The sequence below is a fragment of the Primulina tabacum genome, chromosome 5, assembly GCF_025594145.1.
Source record: "Primulina tabacum isolate GXHZ01 chromosome 5, ASM2559414v2, whole genome shotgun sequence".
Taxonomy (NCBI): domain Eukaryota; kingdom Viridiplantae; phylum Streptophyta; class Magnoliopsida; order Lamiales; family Gesneriaceae; genus Primulina; species Primulina tabacum.
The window spans coordinates 37,142,245-37,163,710 of record NC_134554.1 but is presented as its reverse complement, the minus strand read 5'-3'; the positions used below and the strand labels follow the sequence as shown (position 1 = coordinate 37,163,710).

The 21,466-nt window shown below is 35.9% G+C and overlaps 1 protein-coding gene across 3 annotated transcripts; it reads left to right on the top strand.

The window, feature by feature from the left end:
- Positions 1-1,625: 1,625 nt before the first annotated feature.
- LOC142547556 (clathrin interactor EPSIN 3-like) lies at positions 1,626-16,867 on the top strand. 3 transcript variants are annotated; one of them, XM_075655908.1, is made up of 14 exons: positions 1,626-1,852; positions 2,788-2,878; positions 3,193-3,244; positions 3,902-3,981; positions 4,064-4,142; positions 4,419-4,502; positions 4,591-4,736; positions 5,652-6,026; positions 7,003-7,044; positions 7,140-7,247; positions 7,337-7,533; positions 14,954-15,141; positions 15,425-16,244; positions 16,328-16,867. In XM_075655908.1, exons 2-14 carry the CDS (start codon positions 2,844-2,846, stop codon positions 16,753-16,755), a joined length of 2,634 nt encoding a protein of 877 aa, XP_075512023.1. In that variant the 5' UTR covers positions 1,626-1,852; positions 2,788-2,843; the 3' UTR covers positions 16,756-16,867. The 3 variants fall into 3 exon arrangements, with proteins under 3 accessions (XP_075512023.1, XP_075512022.1, XP_075512024.1); XM_075655907.1 differs by having other exon boundaries at positions 7,331-7,533; XM_075655909.1 differs by lacking the exon at positions 7,140-7,247.
- Positions 16,868-21,466: the final 4,599 nt, after the last annotated feature.

Genomic DNA, 21,466 nt, shown 5'->3' with positions numbered 1-21,466 from the left:
CAAGAAGACATGCGATAAGTTCAGAATATCTCGCAAATCCATGCACTCTATATTGTTGTTGTAAAGTTATATTTGATGCGTGAAACGTGAAAAATGTTTTTTCAAGCATTTCCGATTCTGTAACCTAATATCAATAAAATTTTAGCTGCGAGATTATTCGATACATCGCTGAATTGTAATCACTTACTTTCTTAAAATCTTGAAATCCTAACATATTCCATTCATCACGGGCGGTCGGAAGTATAACTTCCCTTATATGTTCAAATATTTCTTTTAATCCTTTCCACAGAGCTATGAGATCTTTTTCGATGAGATATTCACATTTTAAACCTTCATCGAGATGTCGATACAAAAATATTATAGCTTTTGCTTTTTCTTGTGATGAAGATATACCATTTTCTTTAATGGTCTCGCTTAGACCCAATGACTCAAGATGCATTTCTACATCGAGAGTCCATGGCATATAATTTTTTCCCGTGATGTCGAGCGCAACAAATTCGAGCTTTGTCAAATTTGACATGGTGGTACTAAAAAAATTACGATACATTTTATTAGTTAATGAATATTGCAATTGCAATACAAAGTAATGGATAAACAACAAGTACAAGCATTCGTAAAAATAAAGAAAACACACGAGTAGGATATTCTCCAATAAATACAAGACTCGTGAGTATGATAACCAAAATAATTAAAAAAACCTTGAGAAAGCCATATTCTTTTTTCTTCGAAAAATTTGATGAAAATTAATTTTCAGAGAAGAAAAGAAAGTTCGAGTGATTGAATGTGTTTATGAGATCATATTTATAGGGCAAAAACTAGCCGTTTTGTTACCGTTTATGACCGTTGGTGTACAAAAATAAATGTATGTATTTGTACAATTTTATGGTAATAATATGATGTATATAATATTAGTCATGTTTAAATAATTTTGTATATCATATCACATTATTATAATGAGGTGTCATAAGTTATTTTGTTTAAAATCATTATAGGCTTTTATACTTGTCATTTGAGTGTGAGATTCTTAACATCCTCCCTAAGATTTATAACAAGTTTTTGAAAAAAATATTATTATTATTTTTAATTTTTATTATATAATAACATTATATTATATATTAAATATATACACAATAAATAAATAACAGTAAATTAAATATTATTACTTTTGTTACCTTTTTTTTTGTTTGGAGCTTGGAAAAGTATGGAGGACTTTTAGAGCTTCGTAGTTGATAACGTGTTATGAAAAAGTAAAAATTTATAGTAAAAAGTAAAAATCTCAGACTCTCAAAATTATCAAACTACACACTTTATAATATTTTTCTCTCAACTCAATTGTGATTTTTTTTACAAATGAGAGATCTATTTATAGAAAATCTTTACAAATAATCCAAAAATAAATTCATCATTATGTACATTATCACACACTAATTTTCAATATTTACAACTCTTATTTTCAACATTCAAATATTCAGTACACACATTTTAAATATTATTTTTCAACGTTAACGAATATTATTGGTTTTTGTGATGGAGATGACTATTTGACAATCCTCCTAACTTTGACGTTAAATTAATGCGAAGCGAACTCATCGCTAGACATATTTAAGTTTGATGCCTTGATCCAAATTATTGTTCAACATTTATGGGTTCCTACGTATAATTTCCACCAGCTTTTACCATTTCTTGTTGAATTTTCTGCTTCTTCCGAAGACCCTTTATTCAATTGTTCTTCTCTTTTTCGCTTTTATCCGCGATTCTGTTTCTGTAGCGACAGGCATCAACCCCGTTTCTCCCCCCTTTTCTTCTGTCCTAGATCTGGTCTGTTGGTGGAGGAAGCTCTAAGTTTCATTGGGTATTAACTAGTTCTTGAAATTTGTTGGGATCATAAGTTTCTTGATTTTGTTTAGATCTAATGCTACTGCCTATGTATGAGAATTCAGCTACTCTTTTGCCTAAATTGTTTCCCGTACATTTCTGACGGTTGTGTTTTGAAGAACTCTTTCTGTTGGGTTTTAGTTGTTATTGATATTTAGATGGTGGTAGTATCGGGGGTTGCAAAAAGATTGCTTTGGAATTTTTTCAGTGGGTCTTGGGTTGTTGTGCCTTTGTTTTTTTGTTTTTTATAAAACAGTCGATGGGTTTGTTCTATCGATGATTTGTGTTTCAATCATATGGTAATTGGTGTGATATGTTGTTTCTTGGTTTGTCTAGATCTGCTTTCTGTCGCCAATTTATGAAATTCAACCACCCTTTTCCCTACTTTTCTGACATTAAGCTTTTAAAATTTGTTTGGAAGGCCCAGCTTTTTGTTGGGTTTTAATTTTATCAATATAATTGGCGGTTTGACTTTTGAGGTTGCAGGAAGTTTACTCTTTGGGATACTTTTTGGGTCTTGTATGATGCTTGTTTTTTGGTGGGACAATTGATGTATTCTAGTGTTCTGGTTTCATAAAATTAGGCATGTAGAATTCGAATTGACGAAGTGTCTTCTTGTATTTAAAGCCTGTCTTGAAGTATTTATAGTTTCAATTACAAAGTTCAAGCCATTCATGCCTAAGCCACCTCTTAGTTTTTCGGGACTTTATCATTTGCTGGACTTGTTGTACTTTTTATGATTGATAATTTCTTGTTTACTTACACATTTTATGATTGAACATATCCCAATGAATTGAAGAGTATAATTGCAAAGGTAAAAGCTGTTGCCGTGATTTGATGATGACATGAATCTGATAAGTGGGAATGACCTGCACTCCTTATAGATGATCATTCTTCTCTATTCTTTGACAGATTGTGCTACATTTTGAGAAGTTTTTTCTGATTTAGCCTCCCGAGTCTAGGTTGAAATGAAGAAGGCTTTTGATCAAACTGTTCGTGACATGTAAGGATTTACATTTTAGCTATAATTTCTTTCCAAATGTGAATTTTTCATTATGCATTTAATATTTTAGCTGCACGTGTTATGGAGGCCTCCATTCTTCAGAGGTGTTGTTTGATAATTAAAAGTTATTTAGATAATTAAAAATTATTTATTGGAATGAAAATTGCAATCCATGGATGAGTCTTGTTTTACTTTTTTGTGTTTCTCTGCTTAGTGTTATGTTTGTATTTTGCATGGATTGTTTCCAATGGTTTGATCTTATATCCTATTTTGGTTTACATATCTATTTCTTATGAATGTTTGATGGCTTGCAGTAAGAGAGAGGTTAATAAGAAAGTTCTTAAAGTCCCTTCAATCGAACAAAAGGTGATTACATCTTTTCCTTTCAATTAATATATTTTTCTTACATGTTGATTTTATTGTTAGGTACAATGATGTGTTATGCCCATGGGCAGGAAATCACAAGATATTAGTAGAATGGCCGACATCATGTTGCTTATTTCTTTCTTATCATCTTTATAGCTTGCTTTGTTATGCATGAGTTGTACATCTTATAATTTTTTTTTTTTTGAATTAATAATATGTCTTAGTAATTTATAACCTCTTATCTCTTGTTTTAAAATTAACATCTTAAAGCCTTTGAGTTTGGATAAAATAAGTTAGCGTTTAAAAAATTGGAAAAGAAGAGAATAAAATGAGTGTGGGAGAGGAAAAAATAGGGAGAGAAAATGGATTTGAAAACAATTTGGGATATAAGTGCAAGTACTGCAGATTCGTGATTTTAATTACTTAGAATTAGAATAAAGTTTATATGATCTTAAGTCGGTATTGTCTTACTTTGTTAAAAGAAGATCTTATTGGCCATTCACAGCTTATTTTAAACTATTAAGATATTTTTTTTCGAAAAAGAGTTTTACCCAACGCCTGCAGGATTCACAAAAGTTTCCAAGCATCTAATAAGATGTTTTATGCGACTTATGAGTTGAGCCAAAAAGCTTTTAAGCTCTAGGTTTTTGTTTTCAGGTTCTAGATGCAACTAGCAATGAACCCTGGGGTCCTCATGGATCGCTTCTAGCTGATATTGCACAGGCGACAAGAAACTAGTGAGTCTAAAAATGACTGACTTGTAGTATTTTGCAATGTTATTTTTATTTGAAAGTTCTTATTTTTTTCTACTATTTCCAGTCATGAGTATCAGATGATCATGGGAATCATATGGAAACGAATTAATGATACTGGAAAAAATTGGCGGCATGTATACAAGGTTTGTTTTCCTTGCGTGAGAATTCCAAATTATGTAATATCTTGTTCTCTTAGATACTAGAACACACACACACATATATCAGAAAAGATTATATATATATATCCGTAGAATAATATCCTATATAAGGAATCAAGGATTATGGTTTTCAAGTTAATTAGTTATTCTCTCTTGCGTTTGGGTTTACTCCATATTTTGCTTTATGCCATTGCATCTTATTAAGGTGCTTTCTTTTATGTTTTGACCATGCAAATTAGATCTTCCTGTTATTTTGTCCAGGGTTTAACTGTTTTGGAGTACTTGGTAGCGCATGGGTCAGAGCGTGTCATTGATGAGATTAGAGAGCATGCTTATCAGATATCAGTCAGTTTCTCTGTCTTCTGTTTTTCTTTAGACATTCTTACAAAACAGGATTTCTGCTGGAGTTTGAAATATTTTCTTTTTCTGGTAGACATTGTCCGATTTTCAATATATTGATTCCAGTGGGAGAGACCAGGGAAACAATGTAAGAAAGAAATCTCAGAGTATTGTGGCTCTTGTAAATGACAAGGAACGAATACAAGAGGTTCGTCAAAAGGCTGCTGCGAACAGAGACAAGTAGGTGTTTCAAGGCTTTGGGATTGCTTACCATTTGTTTGCTAGTACTTTGACTCATGACTATTCTTGTGGTTGATTTGCTTCACTTCTGATCTTTTTGTATTTAGTTTTTTGAAATCAGATCTTGATTTGCTGCAATTGTGTTTGAGCTCTGCCTTTGTCATAATTTTTTCCGTGGTTAAAACTTTCATGAGTGCACGTTCTTGTGGATCTTCAGATCCTCTTAATTGTCTATGCATAGAAATTGACTGATTTTCCTGTGAAATTACATGCTCATGCTTGGACATCACCATGCCTTTATTAAATATGTTTCTAGATGATTTCCACTTATGGTACTACTTTTTCTATAAAAAATGAAAATCATTAATAAGTTTAAAGTGTATATAAATTAAATATTAGACATCCTTCTAATACAAATCTTATAGCAAATACAAATGCATACAAGTAGTCTCTTGTCGGGCATAACTATTTGCTGTATGGTTACCAAATATTCTATCAGTGGAGCTTGTGGTAAGTATAGATCATTATGACGAAGTTGGTGCCACTGTGACTTACTGTATCTATTACTATCTAGTTCCAAGTTTACGTGTTTATGTTTTTTACCAAGGCCTTTGATTAGTCATACTCACAGTTGCAATTATTTTGATTGTTTTCATCTGCATCATTTTGCTTAGGTTGGTACTGAATTAACTGAGTGGAATCTTTTACCTCAGGGTGATGAATTGTTGGGCCAATTTTTTCTATGTTTTATACAGTTCATGATTTAAGCTTCCGGTGGGACTGTTCAAAGTTTCCCTATTTTTCTATTGCCTTACTGTTTGCAAGTATAACATGCTTGGGCCTTTGCAATTAGCAAACCAGATATATTTTATCTTGGACATATTCTAGTATGTTGTTAAATTAATGTTTCAACAGGTACCGCAACTCATCAATGGATAATATGTATCGGCCTGGTTCTTTCTCACGCTCTGGAGGATATGGAGATAAATACGAAGATGATCGCTATGAAAGTCGATATGGATACAGAGATGATGACCGCAGTGGATATGGGGGAGAGAGAGATTTTCGGTATGGCGATGATAGGGAGGCTAATTATGGAGGCTCATATGGTCGTGAAGGGGACAGGTATGGTAGGGATTACGAGGACCGATATAATCGAGACGGCTTTAGGGATGATGACTATCGAGGAAGAGGTCAAAGGGTTGACGAATATGCTTATGGCTCAAGAAGTAGAAGTGCTGATCCAGGCAGGGACCGTTCTTATGAAGATGATGGCCAGTATTCTTCCAGGTTTGTTTACTTTGTCTTCTGAAAGCCAATTCAAATCATGTAGTTTATTTTTCAGAAATGGTTTTACTTCCAGAATACAATATGGTCATGATGGCTTGTGTTACAGTAGGGAAAAGTCGTGTTGTTCTAAAATGTATGTGGTTAATTGTTTAGAACATGTCATCACTAACGGGCTAATATACAATGGTCCTTCACTGGAAAGCATTTCTTAAAGTTTTATATTTTAGCGTTATAAAATTTATATAACATGATTTTACTTGCCTGCCTAGCTTTCTAATTCTGAAAATCGATTTTTGTAGAATTTGATTTCATAGATTCACTCCAGTTACTGGAATTGCGGCATACAGTTTGAATGGTTCAAAACTAAATTTCTTGTAAAGCCTCAGTATGACTCCATTATAAAATTGTGCATCAAATTCTATTTAGAGTCCCCAAAAGGAAAAAAATTTCACAACTGTCTTAAGAAATATCGATAACATATTTGTTGACTTAATTAACTAAGTGGGATCTTTCACCATATTAAAACCCTCAAGTACCTCTTGTGTCCTACACCTCTAGATATAATCATGGTTGTAATATTTTAGCGAAGAAAGAAAGAGAAATACGAAAATAATGAAGCTTTTGAAGCAGCTCGCATCATGTTTCTAGAATTCCAGAATGCTCACATTTTTTTCTTTGTGAATTCAATGTATTTACTATGTTAACACCATAATTTGAGGGTCGAGTTTGAAATGGTTAATATTTCAATCTTCTATAGGCAATTTTGGCTTTTAAAGTGGTTGTACTGAAATTTGAGGAGGCCAAATTCATTTTCTTCACGCTATCCTAAAATGATATTTATTTAGCCTAACTTTATCTGATATATTTTGAATTATACTTACTGTGAACCATGTTCTGTTTCTTAAACGTTATTGCACATTTTGGTTAAACTACTATAATTAGATTTGGAAGGTGCTAAAGTTTTTCTATAATGCAGAGGAAGTGGTGCCAAAGCTGATGATCAATCTCAAGATGGAAGGTACTTTAACAGTGATTGTTTGGATTATGGCTTATGAGCTTGCCTTTTGAAACAAATATAAGTCTAATTTACGTAATTGTTTAATAATCACATAGTACTATGGAGAAGAGGCTTGACCGTAAATATTCTGAGCAAAACCTCAATGTTCCCCCTAGTTATGAGGAGGCCGTTAATGCTACACACATTCCAACTAATAGTGAGAGGTAACATCAACCAGCCTTGTATTAATCGTCCATCTTCCATTGGATGTTTCTGAATTGGCTTAGTCTTCCTAACTTTTCATCAGTGGCAGGGATTGGGAAAATTCGATGGCTTCTGCCCCGAGAGCATCCTCTCCTTCTATGGTGGCTAGTCCCAGCCATGCAACTGCAGCTGCCCCATTACCAGCCCCTGCTTCACCACCCACTCTAGCTGCAGGAGCTACCTTTCCGGACAGTGAGAAAGAGGTGGATGGCTTTGATGAATTTGATCCACGTGGTTCATTTTCCGGTAAAGTAACTTGAAGCCCAGGAATTGTTTGTAATTAGTTCATTCTGTTGCTTTAGAATTACTTTGTAATTTGTTCACATTAGTGGATTGACGCGCATGTATATATGAGTGGTAAAAGAGGCGGTGCCTCTTTACCATTTTGTATCATAATCGACATTTGTTCTCCTTGCGACATTCGCAAATCAATCACCTCAATGATTATAATATGCTGTGATAAGTCAGAATGAGAGGGTGGCTGCAAAAAGTGAGCAGAGAGAGAATTATTCAAAATGCTCTCTCCCTCCTCTGATTTTCGCCCCATCGTTCTCGCCCTTTACCCAATCATCAACCATCGTTCTTTCAACACCGAAGGTCGAACCTGAAAATTCGGCCGTCTCCGACTGCCGATCGCCGGAAATAGTCTTTCAACTTCAATAGAATCGTCTTCTCGTTATAGTCATCTGCTGATATTTTGTCCAGGTAGTTTCGAAAGATGTCTCATAGGAATCGTAAATACTGTTCTTCCGCAACTTGGGGTGCTGGGTCAGCAAATCGTGATCTAGTTATTAAGGTAGAACACAAAATCTTCTCGATGAGACGAGGGAACAGAGGAGACTCGATTTGGTGGTCCGAACGTACCAGGAACTCGTGTTACATGATGGATTTTGATTCAAAGGAAGCCCATTGGATTCAACTTAGATTCTTAGACGCAGTTAACTCTTCTCAGTTAGAGTCGCCGTTCTTTAGACTTAGAGGTCGGAATGCGGTGTTCACGGTTCAGATTTTCTCTAACAAGCGAGGTAGGTTTCTGGAACTTTCTAAATTTAGTCACCAAGGAAAGAAGCAAACTACCATTGTGCCCAGTGGTATCAAGTCTGTGGGTTGGAGTAATTTAGCTAAGGCGTTGGGCATGATGAGGTCAGGGTATAACCAGAGCGGCAATTCTATGGATGACCGTGGGCCCATTACTAGGAAGCTCATTAAGGATAAGTACAGAGACAAAATGGCACATCGGGAGAACATCCGCGAGAGGAAAATCTCAAATGTTGTTGGAGGCAACCTAAACTCGAGTAGGAAGTGGGAAGAGGCTCTTATAATCTCCAAAAGCAAGATCACCACTCCTTGGTTACACATTCAAGAGGTTCTTGGGAAATCATCGAATAAGTCAGTAATTCTATTCCCGTTTGATGCAAACAGAGCAGTTTGGTGGCCTTCTAACGCAGATGAATTCTCCTTTTATCTGAGTCTTAAGAGAGGCTTTTTCGATAAGGGGATTATGGTGGATTTCGAGGGATGGAAACAAGATATCAACTCGGCTTTTATTAGAGAGAAATGTTGTAACAGTTGGATTTCCATCTACGGGCTACCATGGAACCTCTGGGGTGTGGATACTTTTAAAATTATAGGGGATTTTTGTGGAGGGTTGATGGATATCAGTGGGGAAACTCTTTCACTTAGTGAGCTTGAGGCAGCTAGAATTAAGGTAAAAGGCACCGAGAGAGGATTCATTAATAGCAGGATGCATATTCCAATTCAAGGAGAGCTACGAGAAATTAGTATACGGGTAGAAACTTTCGACCCTATTGCTTATCATCAATATGACAAGTGTACGTATGCTCAAGTGGTGGTGAATGGCAAGAGAACATTGGCGGGCTGGGGTAACAACAACATTCTCAGGTTGCAATCTCTTGAGGTGGGAAGCAGAGGAGGAAAAAGTCTAGAAAATCAAGAAAAGTCATGTGCTAATGATCAGACAGTGGACATTGTTTCCGAGAAGACGAACCCTGATCCGATCATCAACTCAAAGAACAAGTCAGATAGGTCAGCTACTTTGAGTAGGGAGCTACATAATCTTTCACCCAATAACAAGGAAGAAAGGACGGCTCCTTTGATCAGGGAGTCACATCATCTATCACCCAAGACCAAGGGTCCAGATCGTGCCTCCACTGCAGATAATAAGGTGATCAAAATCCTTTCAAGAGTTGTTCCTAAAGAATTAACTGATTTTCAGCAATCCCAGATCAACACATTGACTGAGACGCCAAGGAAGGGTCTGGACAGCGAGGAGGGCGTTGTAAACTCTAAAATTTCAGTGCCGAAGTTTGGGAAAACTTATTACCGCAGATATAAGAGAGAAGAGGATGTGATTAATTACAAATCACGTGTTCAGGAGATTGATAACCAAGTTTTTAATAGCCCGAGGAAAAATTTTTGTGACTTGATGGGCACAGAAGGAATTGATGATGAAGGCTCACTGGATAATCAGTTGGAAGAAGAGTTGTTATATTCGGATACAGATTCTCATATTTCTTTAAGATCAGAGAGTTCTGATAAATTGGAAGAAGATTTTGAGGACTTGGCAGAAATGTTTTCTCCATCGAAAAAACAAATTGATTCCAATAAGTTACAAGAAACGGTAATTACCAGATCTAACGTGGGACAGGTATTCTCTGGAATTCAATCATCTTTTTCCAATCACTCTTTTAAGATTCAGTGTCTTCTTCCCGCGTCATTTTCTTCTTTGGGGCTATCTAGAAGTTTTTTAAGAGGGGGGGTCTTACGATCGATGAAAAGCCGGGTAACGAAAAAGTAATCCTTGTCATGGAATCGACGGGTTATAAGGGTAAGTTCGGGGGTGGTAATGAGGGGACACATTCAAGTGCAATTCGTGAGGTAAGGACTAAAAAGACGATGGGGAACTTGAGTAGAGAACTACAGGGGCTATATTGTGGTATCAACTATGAGCGAGGTTCTACTTCCAAGGGATTCAAAGTATCGTTATGAAAATACTATCATGGAACATACGAGGTGAAGGGGCAGCAAGTAGGAGAGAATTAATAAAGAGTGTAATACGAACAGAGAAACCGGAGGTGGTTGTATTACTGGAAACAAAAAGAGATCGGGTGGACAGGCAATTTATAGCTAGCATTTGGAAATCGAGATTTGTGGATTGGGTATGCTTACCGTCAGTGGGAAGATCGGGGGCCATTCTGGTTTTGTGGGATCCTAGGGCTGTGGTAGTGGGTGGTAATTTGATAGGTGAATTCTCGGTCTCGATCGAAATTTGTGCAAGTGAGGAAATTAAATGGTGGTTCTCCGCGATTTACGGTCCAGTTAATCCGAGGGAAAGAGAAAATTTCTGGGATGAAATAGCGGGTTTGCACTCGATTTGCGGTGACAAGTGGTGTTTAGGAGGAGACTTCAATGTGGTTAGGAATACGAGTGAAAAATTTAATAGCCTTTCCAGAACTACGAGTATGAGATGCTTCGATAGATTGATTGAGGAACTACATCTAATCGATCCACCACTCCTGAATGCCAAGTACACATGGACCAACTTTAGGACACAACCGATTTGTTGTCGTCTTGACAGATTTCTAATAACCAAGGGATGGAAAGAAATTTTCAAGAATTACAGACAAAAAGTACTGCCGAGAATCACTTCCGATCACAATCCGGTTTCTTTTGACACTAGTACTTTGCGCTGGGGACCGACACCTTTTAGGTTTGAAAATGCGTGGTTGACACATTCCAAGTTCAAAGAGATGGTCAGGGAATGGTGGAATGATGGAATATATCAAGGGTGGGAGGGGTATAAATTCATGTCAAAACTGAAAAGGATCAAAGCGGATGTATCTAAGTGGAACAAAAAGGTTTTTGGAGATGTGGGTTTTAAGATAAAGGAGCTGACCAGGGATATTCATAGGCTGGACGAATTAGAGGCGGCGGGTAGGTGGTTTGAGGCGTTGAAAGATGAAAGAAAAAATTTAAAAGTCGAGTTGGAATTGAACATGTTAAGAAGAACACAAATGCAATGTCAAAAAGGGAAACTCAAGTGGATGAGAGAAGGGGATCAAAACTCTAAATTCTTTCACTCTGTACTTAGTGACAGAAGGAACAAAGCACTGATTGACATTGTGGAATTGGAAGATGGCTCAAGAGTCACTGAAGACAGAATCATTGAAGATGAAATTCTGAATTTCTATCGCAGATTGTATATGACTGGAGCAGAGGGACAGCGAGAATTCGAATCTGAGTTCGAAGAATTAAGAGGTCTAGATTGGTGTGCAATAGATATCAGTCAATCACAAGAGTTGGAGGCACCTTTTTCGGAGGATGAGATCAAAAAGATGGTTTTTGAGAGTGATGGATGCAAGGCTCCGGGTCCAGATGGATTCACAATGGCTTTCTATCAACATAATTGGGACACGGTAAAAGATGATTTAATTAGAGTCTTTGCTGATTTTTTCAAAAGCGGAATTGTTAATGGTGTTACAAACGAGACTTATATTTGCCTTATTCCGAAAAAAAAAGAAGCGACGAGAGTAAAAGATTTCAGACCGATTAGCTTGATTACGAGCTTATATAAAATCTTATCTAAGGTTTTGACAAATAGATTGAAAAGGGTCATTAATTCCACAATCGCGGAGAACCAAAGTGCGTTCATTACGGGAAGACAAATATTGGACTGCTGCTTGATTGCTAATGAGGTGGTAGAATTTTATCGAAGAACGAAGAAGAGTGGATGGATGTTCAAAGTGGATTTGGAAAAGGCTTACGATTATGTTACTGGAATTTTTTAGATTGGGTACTGATGAAGAAAGGCTTCGGAATCAGATGGAGGAAGTGGATATTGGGGTGTGTTTCCAGCGTCTCCTACTCGATTTTTATTAACGGAAGGCCAAGGGGTAAAATCAAAGGAGAGAGGGGGCTTAGACAAGGGGATCCACTTTCACCACTTCTTTTCAATTTAGTTGTAGATGTCTTGGGAAGAATGATCGACAAGGGAAAGGTGGATGAAAAAGTTAGAGGTTTCGAAGTAGGAAGACAGAAAGTTCAGATTTCTCACCTGCAATTTGCTGACGACACTTTATTTTTCGCAAAGTCTAAACAGAATCTGCTGGAAATTGTTGACATACTACAAAAATTCTGCATGCTCTCGGGTCTGAAGATCAACATGGATAAAAGTATGGTGGTGGGCTTATTCATGGATGACGTGGAAACAGACACAATGGCTACCACCATCGGTTGTAAGAAAGGTAACTTCCCACTTAAATATCTAGGTGTCCCATTGGGGGGCAATCCTCTGAAGATGGAGTTCTGGGATCCAGTTATTTCGAATATGAAAAGGAGACTAGCAAATTGGAAAAAATCTTTTCTATATAGGGGCGGGAGACTTACACTGATTAAGGCTGTATTGAGCGCTTTGCCTTCTTACTTTATGTCCATATTCAGAGTTCCGAATAAGGTGGGGAAATTAATGGAAAGATTGATGAGAAACTTCTTGTGGGATGGACCGGATGGCGAGAAGCATTGTCATGTGGTGAATTGGGATTAGGTGTGCAAACCGCTAGCCAGCGGGGGATTGGGAGTGGGAAATATTCGTCTAAGAAATAAAGCACTCCTCGGTAAGTGGTGGTGGAGAGGCTCAGTGGATAGGGAGACTATGTGGAAGAAAGTTATTACTGGGATTTATGGTACGCAAGATAATGGATGGGATTTGGGTCTAGCTGGAAATTCTACTTTCAAAAGTCCGTGGAAGGGTATTTCTAGATCGTTTCCGGCTTTTCATCGATTGGTTAAGGGAGTTCTTAAGAGGGGAATTTTATCCGTTTTTGGGAGGATGAGTGGGTGGGGGGGGTTCCTTTTCTTATTCGTTTTCCTTCTTTGTTTGTGATTTCAAGTCTTACTAACAAACCTATCTCATGTTTTGTTGAGAATGTTAGTAGGGAGGGGGTGAGTGTTCAACAATGGGACATACGATTCAGGAGGAATATGTATGAGGAAGAAGAGGCTCAATTCGGTGAGCTATTAGGGGTTTTAAACGATGTTCGGTTGGAAACGAGGGTAGACGATTATAGAATTTGGGTGGGAGATTCATCGGGGAGGTTTTTGGTTAAATCGTTTTACAACTCTTTTTACTCTTCGAGTAATAATTCACCTTTCCCTTACTACTTGAATATCTGGAAAATACCTGTGCCGCCAAGGATTCAAGTATTCTCGTGGATTGTGGCGTTGGAGAAATTGCAGACTTTTGATGTGTTGCAAAGAAGATGGTCAACTAATGCGTTAAGTCCGCAATGGTGTAGTCTGTGCCGCAGCAATGAAGAGAGTCAAGATCATCTCCTCCTTCATTGTGCTTTCTCTACACAGATTTGGATCAAAGCTTTTAAGGAGCTGGATCTGGTGTGGGCTATACCGGATAAGGCTAAGGATATGTACACAGTAGAACCGAGCTTGCATAAAGGAAGGAAACATTTGAGATTTTGGTTCACCATCGTCCATTGCATTTTTTGGTCCATTTGGATGGAAAGGAATAAAAGAATTTTCGAAGATAAGGAGGAGGTGGTTGAAGAACTATGGGACAAAGTCAAATTTAGAGTGGCATGTTGGGTGAAGATTTGGAAAGAATACGAACATATGAGTGTCTCTCAAATTTACAGGGACTGGAATTTTGTTCTCGTTTAAGATGTGTTGAACTTGTTTTTAATTTTCGTAGGAGTTTTATTCTAAATTAGCGGATGTCTTATCCGCCTATTGTACTAAATCCCTTTTCATCATTAATATTATATGTCTCTTATCAAAAAAAAAAAAAAAGAATGAGAGACTGAATGAATTTTGTACCTATTGTCCATTTATATACTCTTTTTTTAATTTTTTTATATCGAATATAAAGTTAGCATCTTATGCATAATATAGGAGACTATTTTAAATTATTTTCTTGAGCATTTGGGTTTTACAAACCATCAACACTTACCGAGTTTGGAGAGCTATTTGCAGCCTTGAAAGTATTAATATAAGTTCTGCTATGTAAATTTAAGATATTTAGAAGAAGAGTTTTCTGATATTAAACTCTAATTTGTTGGGTTCTTTTACAGTTATGTACTATTTCATGTGATTTTGTTTTTGATTTCCAATGAAATGCAATATCTAAGGCAAAGGAAGGGAAAGTTTATCACATGGTATATTATCGGGAATGATGCTTCAAATTATTGATTGAAGTTATATGCGTTCATGTATTGCTATGCTGATTTTTAATCAACATTGAGTTGAGTGCTTTAAGGGAAACTCTACCTGACCAATCAGTTCCGCGTAAAATTTTGTGAATTTCATTCAAGCACATCTTTGATACTTGTTTTGTGAGCTACTTTTCAAGTGAAAGCTGTGGGAAATTTGGGCTTTCAATGCTGAAGCCCTTGTAGTATGGAACAGTATTTGGTCGAGCTAAGTTATCATGATATTGTGGTGGTGGTTTGAAAGTTATCATTCTGTCACAACCTTCCAACTCTGGCAAACACGTTTATTAATTTTCTTGGTCTTTTCATTAAAATCATATAACTTGTTCAAACATGATTCCCAGTGTGTTATTTTCTGTAATTGAGTTATTATTTTTATACTCTGCCAGAAATTTCAACACTCATTTATTTAAATCTTTCCATAGCTGCCTCAACTAGTGCAAATGTGATTGGTTCCACGACTTCTGCTGATACAAAAATGGATTTAGTAGCTTCATTGGCTCTTGTTCCTGTTACTCAATCTACCATGACCCCTGAAGTAAAGTCCAGGGAAACCTTCACTTCTGAAGCCACATTTGCTGCCATGCCGTCAGCATCTTCTATCACGGATCAGGTAGTTTATCTTCTGTTGTGTTTTCATGGAATGGTGACATTTGTTATCCCCTTCTAATTTTCAATTTTTGCTATATTGGGAAAGGTAGGTTCTTTATTCATTAATGAAGATTTTTTGGGTGTGTACAAAAAGTTGGAAAGTAAGCATTGTATTTAGCCATTTTCACTGTAGCTAACGTTTATACCAGAGTGGAAATACAAAATAAGTTGCTTTTTCACAGAGTTATATTGTTCCTCGTTCTCTCTTTCTTGTGTCTTTAGTTACACGTGTAACCTTTTTGCAGCTTTTTGCTGATCCATTTGGGGATGGTCCTTTTAAAGCTATCCCTTCGACGTATAGTGTAGAAGGTCAACGACACCAGTCTATATCCACAAATTCTTTCAATTCCAACCCCAGTCAAATCTCAGGTGTGCAACCAGTTCCTCAAAAGGCAGAGACTGAATTTCCGGTTACATATGATTTGAATTACGTGCCATCTGATCCTTCTGGTGTACAACCTCATCCTCGGAACCAGCAGTCTGTGCAGCAGGATTTGTCTACCTTCAACCAAGATGATGATATATTAGCAGATATTCTTCCGCTATCCGTGTCGTCATCTGTTGCCACTTCAGGTTTTCCCACTCAACTTGGCCAGTCTTCATCACAAACAAGTCATCCTCCTCAATTACTGATGAGTGCTCCTCAGAGTGTTAAACCCACGTACCCTGCAAAGTTTCCAGCTCAAATGGCTTCTTCACAGGCTGGTTTTCAGGCTCCTGTTGGGGGTCAGTCTGTACAGTCATATACTCCGAATCCAAACTTCTATGGGTCTTACCAGTCACAAATGGTATCTACAGGTCCAGACACTGCCAACATGGTTCCTCCTAGTGCTAGTAGAACCCCCGTGCAGCACAATTTACCTTCACAAATAGGTTCTGCAGTTCCTGGAGCTTCACAATTTGGTCCTCCAGCGCCTCAAGGGCGACCAAGTATGCCATCTACGCCAGCTTCTAGAGGGCTTTCTGCTGTGGTTCCTCAACCATCAAAAGACAAGTTCGAGACAAAATCCACTGTTTGGGCTGACACTCTGAGCCGGGGACTGGTCAATTTGAATATATCTGGATGTGAGTATTTCTAATTTTAGTAATGGCCTATTATGTGTTTCTTCATAACACCACTCAGCTCATCTAAATATTTTCCTGTGTAGCTAAAACAAACCCACTAGCTGACATTGGAGTTGATTTTGATGCCCTAAATCGGAAGGACAAGAGGATGGAAAAACCTATGACAGCGTCAGTAGCATCTACCACAACTATGGGTAAGGCCATGGGATCTGGATCTGGTATGGGTCGAGCTGGTGCTGGTGCCAGCGCCGGCGCCCCGAGGCCTTCACCAAACCTTGTGGCTTCGGGTGTAAATATGAATACGAGCGGCGTTCGAGGTGCTGGCATGGGTATTGCAGGAAGCTATCAAGTAAGCCAACCGATGGTGCGGGAAATGAATGTCGGCATGGCCCAAGGAATACCTATGCAACAGCAAGCAGGATTTCCTTCTGCATCCACCATGCCCGGAAGCTATAATCCCGTGATGGGAACAGGTAATTATAGTCAAAGACCACAGGGGGGTGGGTACTAGTCATTTTGAGCCACGACTGAACCAGTGAGAGTTGAGAAGGTAAATTTGCCAATTGTTTGTTGACAAAAATGTTGTAAGCTATATATATATATAGGTTTTTGGTTCGCTTGTATTTTCTCAGGTTTGCTGTGTGTACATTTATCCATTTATTGATTTTTTTTTACTGTTTTTTTTGTTGCCATTTTTGGGGTCACATTTTGTGCTCCCACCCACTCTCCACATTTCAAAAGTAGGAATTGCCCAATCTTGTTTTGCTTCAACATTTGGTTTCTGTGAATCGAGCAGATTCTGGGCTCTCAATCTTGGGTAGCTTCTTCAAGCTTGTTTATGAACCAAACATAGTCACCTTTAGCAGCCTCATTAATGGGCTCTTTTTAGTTGACAAGGTTCATGAAGCGTTGGAAGTTTTCGAAAAGTTAATGAGAGAGAAACTGTTTGAGCTTTATGAAAGTCACATTTTTGGTTGGCTTGTGCAAAGCTGGGCACACACTCATGGCTCGTGATTTGCTTGGTTCATTGGAAAAGGGGAACTACAAAAACGATGTTTATTCGTATAGCGCAATAATAGAGAGCCTATGTAAATATGCAATGGTAGATGATGCTCTCAACTCCTATCCCAGATGCATTTTGCAAGAATGGAATTGATACATGAACTATTATCGTATGTGAAATATTTATAAATTGATAAATCTGTACATGATCAAACTAAAAAGTCAATTTTATCATTAAATTAAATTGTTTTTAAGTTCAATTGTCATTAATAAATTTATCATTGTTTTAAAAAATTATATTTATTTTAAAAAATCATGTTACGATAAATAATTATTAACTCGATTATACAACTTGTACACGGAAAATCTCACATATTTCCGATTTGAGTGGTTCATCCTCTTTTAGCGGGTTGATTGGATCACACGCTTTCTTTATTTTTGTCGGGAAATCTTTTGCTTTTGTATGATCTCTTGGAAAAACGTGAATTGCGTGGCTCTTCCCCACTTAGGCTTGTTTCTGCATTATGTTTCAGTTAGATCTTGACCGAAAACCTTTCTCAAACTCTGGTTCTTCCTAGTTCAGACATTTTGGACATATATCTTTTGACCATCTTACAACATAAGTCATGTTACAGAATTTTCGGAGAGATTCTTTGCTTTCCGGCAGCTTGTTGTTTCACGCAAGATTTTTTTTCTTTTCAATATGTCTTCTACAAAACTTGTAGTTTTTTGTCATGATGTTTGATATAAACATTCATTTACATACTTTCGATAAAAATGTAAATAGAAACTTGACTTTGTCCATCTCTGCGGTACTGACTCGTAATCCATATGTTCATCTAGTGGAGATGTCTTCCATGAGTGATGAGACAAGAGATGTTTTGTTGTTCGAAGGATCATTGATGAATTTCTATATATGTTCATGTCTGGTATCCTCAATTTTATGAAGAGAAGGGCTTCATGTGAGCATTTCTCAACTGGTTCTGGTGTTGCACTGAAAAAGTAGAGTTTCAAAATATCTCATTTGGCCAAAAATCATTGTTTGCCTATGTTTCATGAACATCTTCCTGAATCCAGGGTAATGCTGAAATTTCTTAGAATCTGGTTGATGTAGTATAAACCGATGCAAGTTGCCCAAAATTCATATCATCCATTAACCTCATTGGGATAAGAATTTGGTTTTATCCATATCTTAACATACTTTCATGCTATATCAAACCCTGATTCTAGCTGGGTTGATTCTTATTATTGTTTTCAATTTCTCTCAGTTATGTTGATATACATGAAATTGAGAAACTATAAACTCGTTAGTACAAACCTTAGATTTTCCCTTGTCGGTTTGAGTTCTAAGGTTGATATCTCCCTCTTCAATCCCAGAAATGAGGGGTTAACTTGAAGGCTCGAGATAAAGATCCAGAGCATCAATTTTGGCTTGGGCTGACTCATATAAGGACGATACATACTTAGAACTCGTGTTATGAGTACTTGAATCCTCTGCTCAAGGTATATAGTCTTGTACTCGAAAACTCACTTTTTGAGAAGCCAATGATTTCTCAGTAGCTTGGAGGATCGAATTTTGTGATATATATTATAATTGAATATAAACTTGTAAACAACATGTTATTCGATCAGAGACTGTGATCTTATCAAATTGTTGTAGCCTACCCGCAACTTCTGCATTTGGGCAAGCTTGTTGATCTCGGTTTGAAGCATTTCAAGGTGTTCCCTAAAATGCATCTTCATTTGCAAGATGACATCGACATTATCGTTGTTCATCTCTTGTTAATATTTGCAAGAATATTTTAATGAAATTTAATAATAACAATATAAAAAATATAATTTCGACATAAAGTATGTTATCTTAATAGTATAGCCTTCTTGGGAATAGATTCATTTATATTTAAAAAGAAAGCTTTCACATGCGTATTATCAACATTTAAGATAAATTTATTTGCAAATAAAAAAATAACCGTTTTCAAAAGCTTTTTTACTGCATAAAGTTCTTTTTCATTGATATGTCATCGTATGACTTCTGTATCTTAGAATAATCCATTGCAATACATGCATGACTGTTTTCCATATGGTATGAGTTTTTTAAGAACAATTGTCCACTAATGATCACTGAAATATGTGTATAATACAAGATGATTTTCACATTTAGGAATAGTCATTTTTAGAAGATTTTTTCAAATATTATTTAGTTTGCTAATTTTTTTTTGCGTGTTTTTTTGCCCATATAAATCTTGCATCTTTTTAGTAGTTGACTAAACACTTTCCTGGCAAAGTTAACAACTCCTAAAAAACTTTGAAGTTGTTTCTTTTCTTTTAGTTCATTTGGAAAATTCTGCACATTTTATACTATGTGTTCTTATATAATTATATTCTTATATAATTATTCTTGACTCGTCGATTTCTACTCCAAATTCAATATCCTTGTAGCAAGAACTAATTTATTTTAAGATAAGACCAGTTCTTCATTTTTACAAGCTTTAGGAAATATTTATAAATATTTAACATGTTCATGCATATTTTTGGATACTATTAAAACATTATCAATCTAAACAAACATAAATTTAAAATAATATTTAAATAGATTATCCATCTTTCTTTAAAATATTTGAGGTGCATTAGCCAAACACATGAGTAATACTTTCCAAATATAATGATCTTGCTGTGTAGAGAAAGCTACGAATTTCTTATTTTCTTCCTTCATCTGAATCTGATAAAATCCAGACATGCAATCAAATTTACATAATATTTTTTTGTTACGTATACAACTAATTAAATGATCTCTGCTAGATATAAAATACTCATCAAACTCCAAAATTTTATTAGTTTATTGATAATTAATTACTAACTCGGGTTTGTTCTTTTTGATTTCACCATAAGTTCTTACCAGAAAATATGAAATGTTGTATGACGAGATCAAACCAAGGTCCAAATATTCATTGATAATAACCTGCATATCATTTTGATTAATTATGTTTATCGAGATAGATTGCATCTGATGTAAAGCTATCTTTAGTAATTTTATTTTTTCTAGTTGGAGATTTTTCCAAGCTCTCAATTATAGCACCAAGTTGTGTAGAATATTTTATTTTTGGGTGCATAAGTTTTTCCTTCATCACCATGCTAACAATGAAATTGGATTGACAATTTTCTGTAAAATGTCTCTCTTAGTCTCTGGACTATGACCTTGTGATCACATGATATTATGAACACTAATCGTATAGTCTCATTTTCTTGTGTATATGATTTAAACATTTGTAGGAAATTATTTCATTATAATATATCTACTTATGTATCATGAAAATAAATAGATGATGTTTTATCTTGTACTAAGATGTTTGTCATGCACCTCCGATTAAGATTTCTACTTTCTTAATCCCTTTGCATGAAAAATCTCGTCCAACTATTTGAGAAAATTCTTCCTTCAATTCTTTTGTAAAAGTTCTTTGTTTTTCTGTACAGATTTCAGCTCTCGAATCAATATAAACAGACATATATTCTGCTTTATATTTTTTATATAACATTCATACTGAGATGCATATCGAGAATGAACTCATGGTCATTTAATTTTCCACATCATTTATTCTGCCATGAATTCCATTCCATTGTCTAGAGGTTTTCAAAGTTTGCGATTCTCGAGAAATTTTAGTCTAAGAACCAATTGATCTTATTCTTTTCTTGGAATTTATTTGATATGAACTTCTGATTCACCGATGTTTATAATCTCTTGGTAAGTTTCTATCATAAGTTGTTTCAAATATTATTTGGTATTACAAAGAAATTGATTTCTTTGTCTTATAATATCAAATACTATTGTATTTTTATTTCATCCTTATGGATATCTAATATTTCATATTGTTGACTTTTTTTGTTATAGGTTAGATTTCCTGAACATGTGTTTTTCCACATCTATAACTTGTGCTCCTATGTCTTTGGAAAATTAGTTTTTTTGTTTCTAGTCTAAGACTTTGATTCTTTTTTAGAATTGGTTTTTCTTAGATCTAGATATTTGTTGAATGTATTAAAGAAAATTTGATTCTTTCTGGATACATTTTCTGAGCAAATTTTCCGAATATTTCTGGAACTTCTATAAAAAAAATTTTAATAAACAAATATGAATGATGTATATTGTATAGAACATATGAAATTTGATAGGTAATAGAATATGATCTATTTCATTCTTTTATCGGTATTTTTTCCTTGAAGTGTTG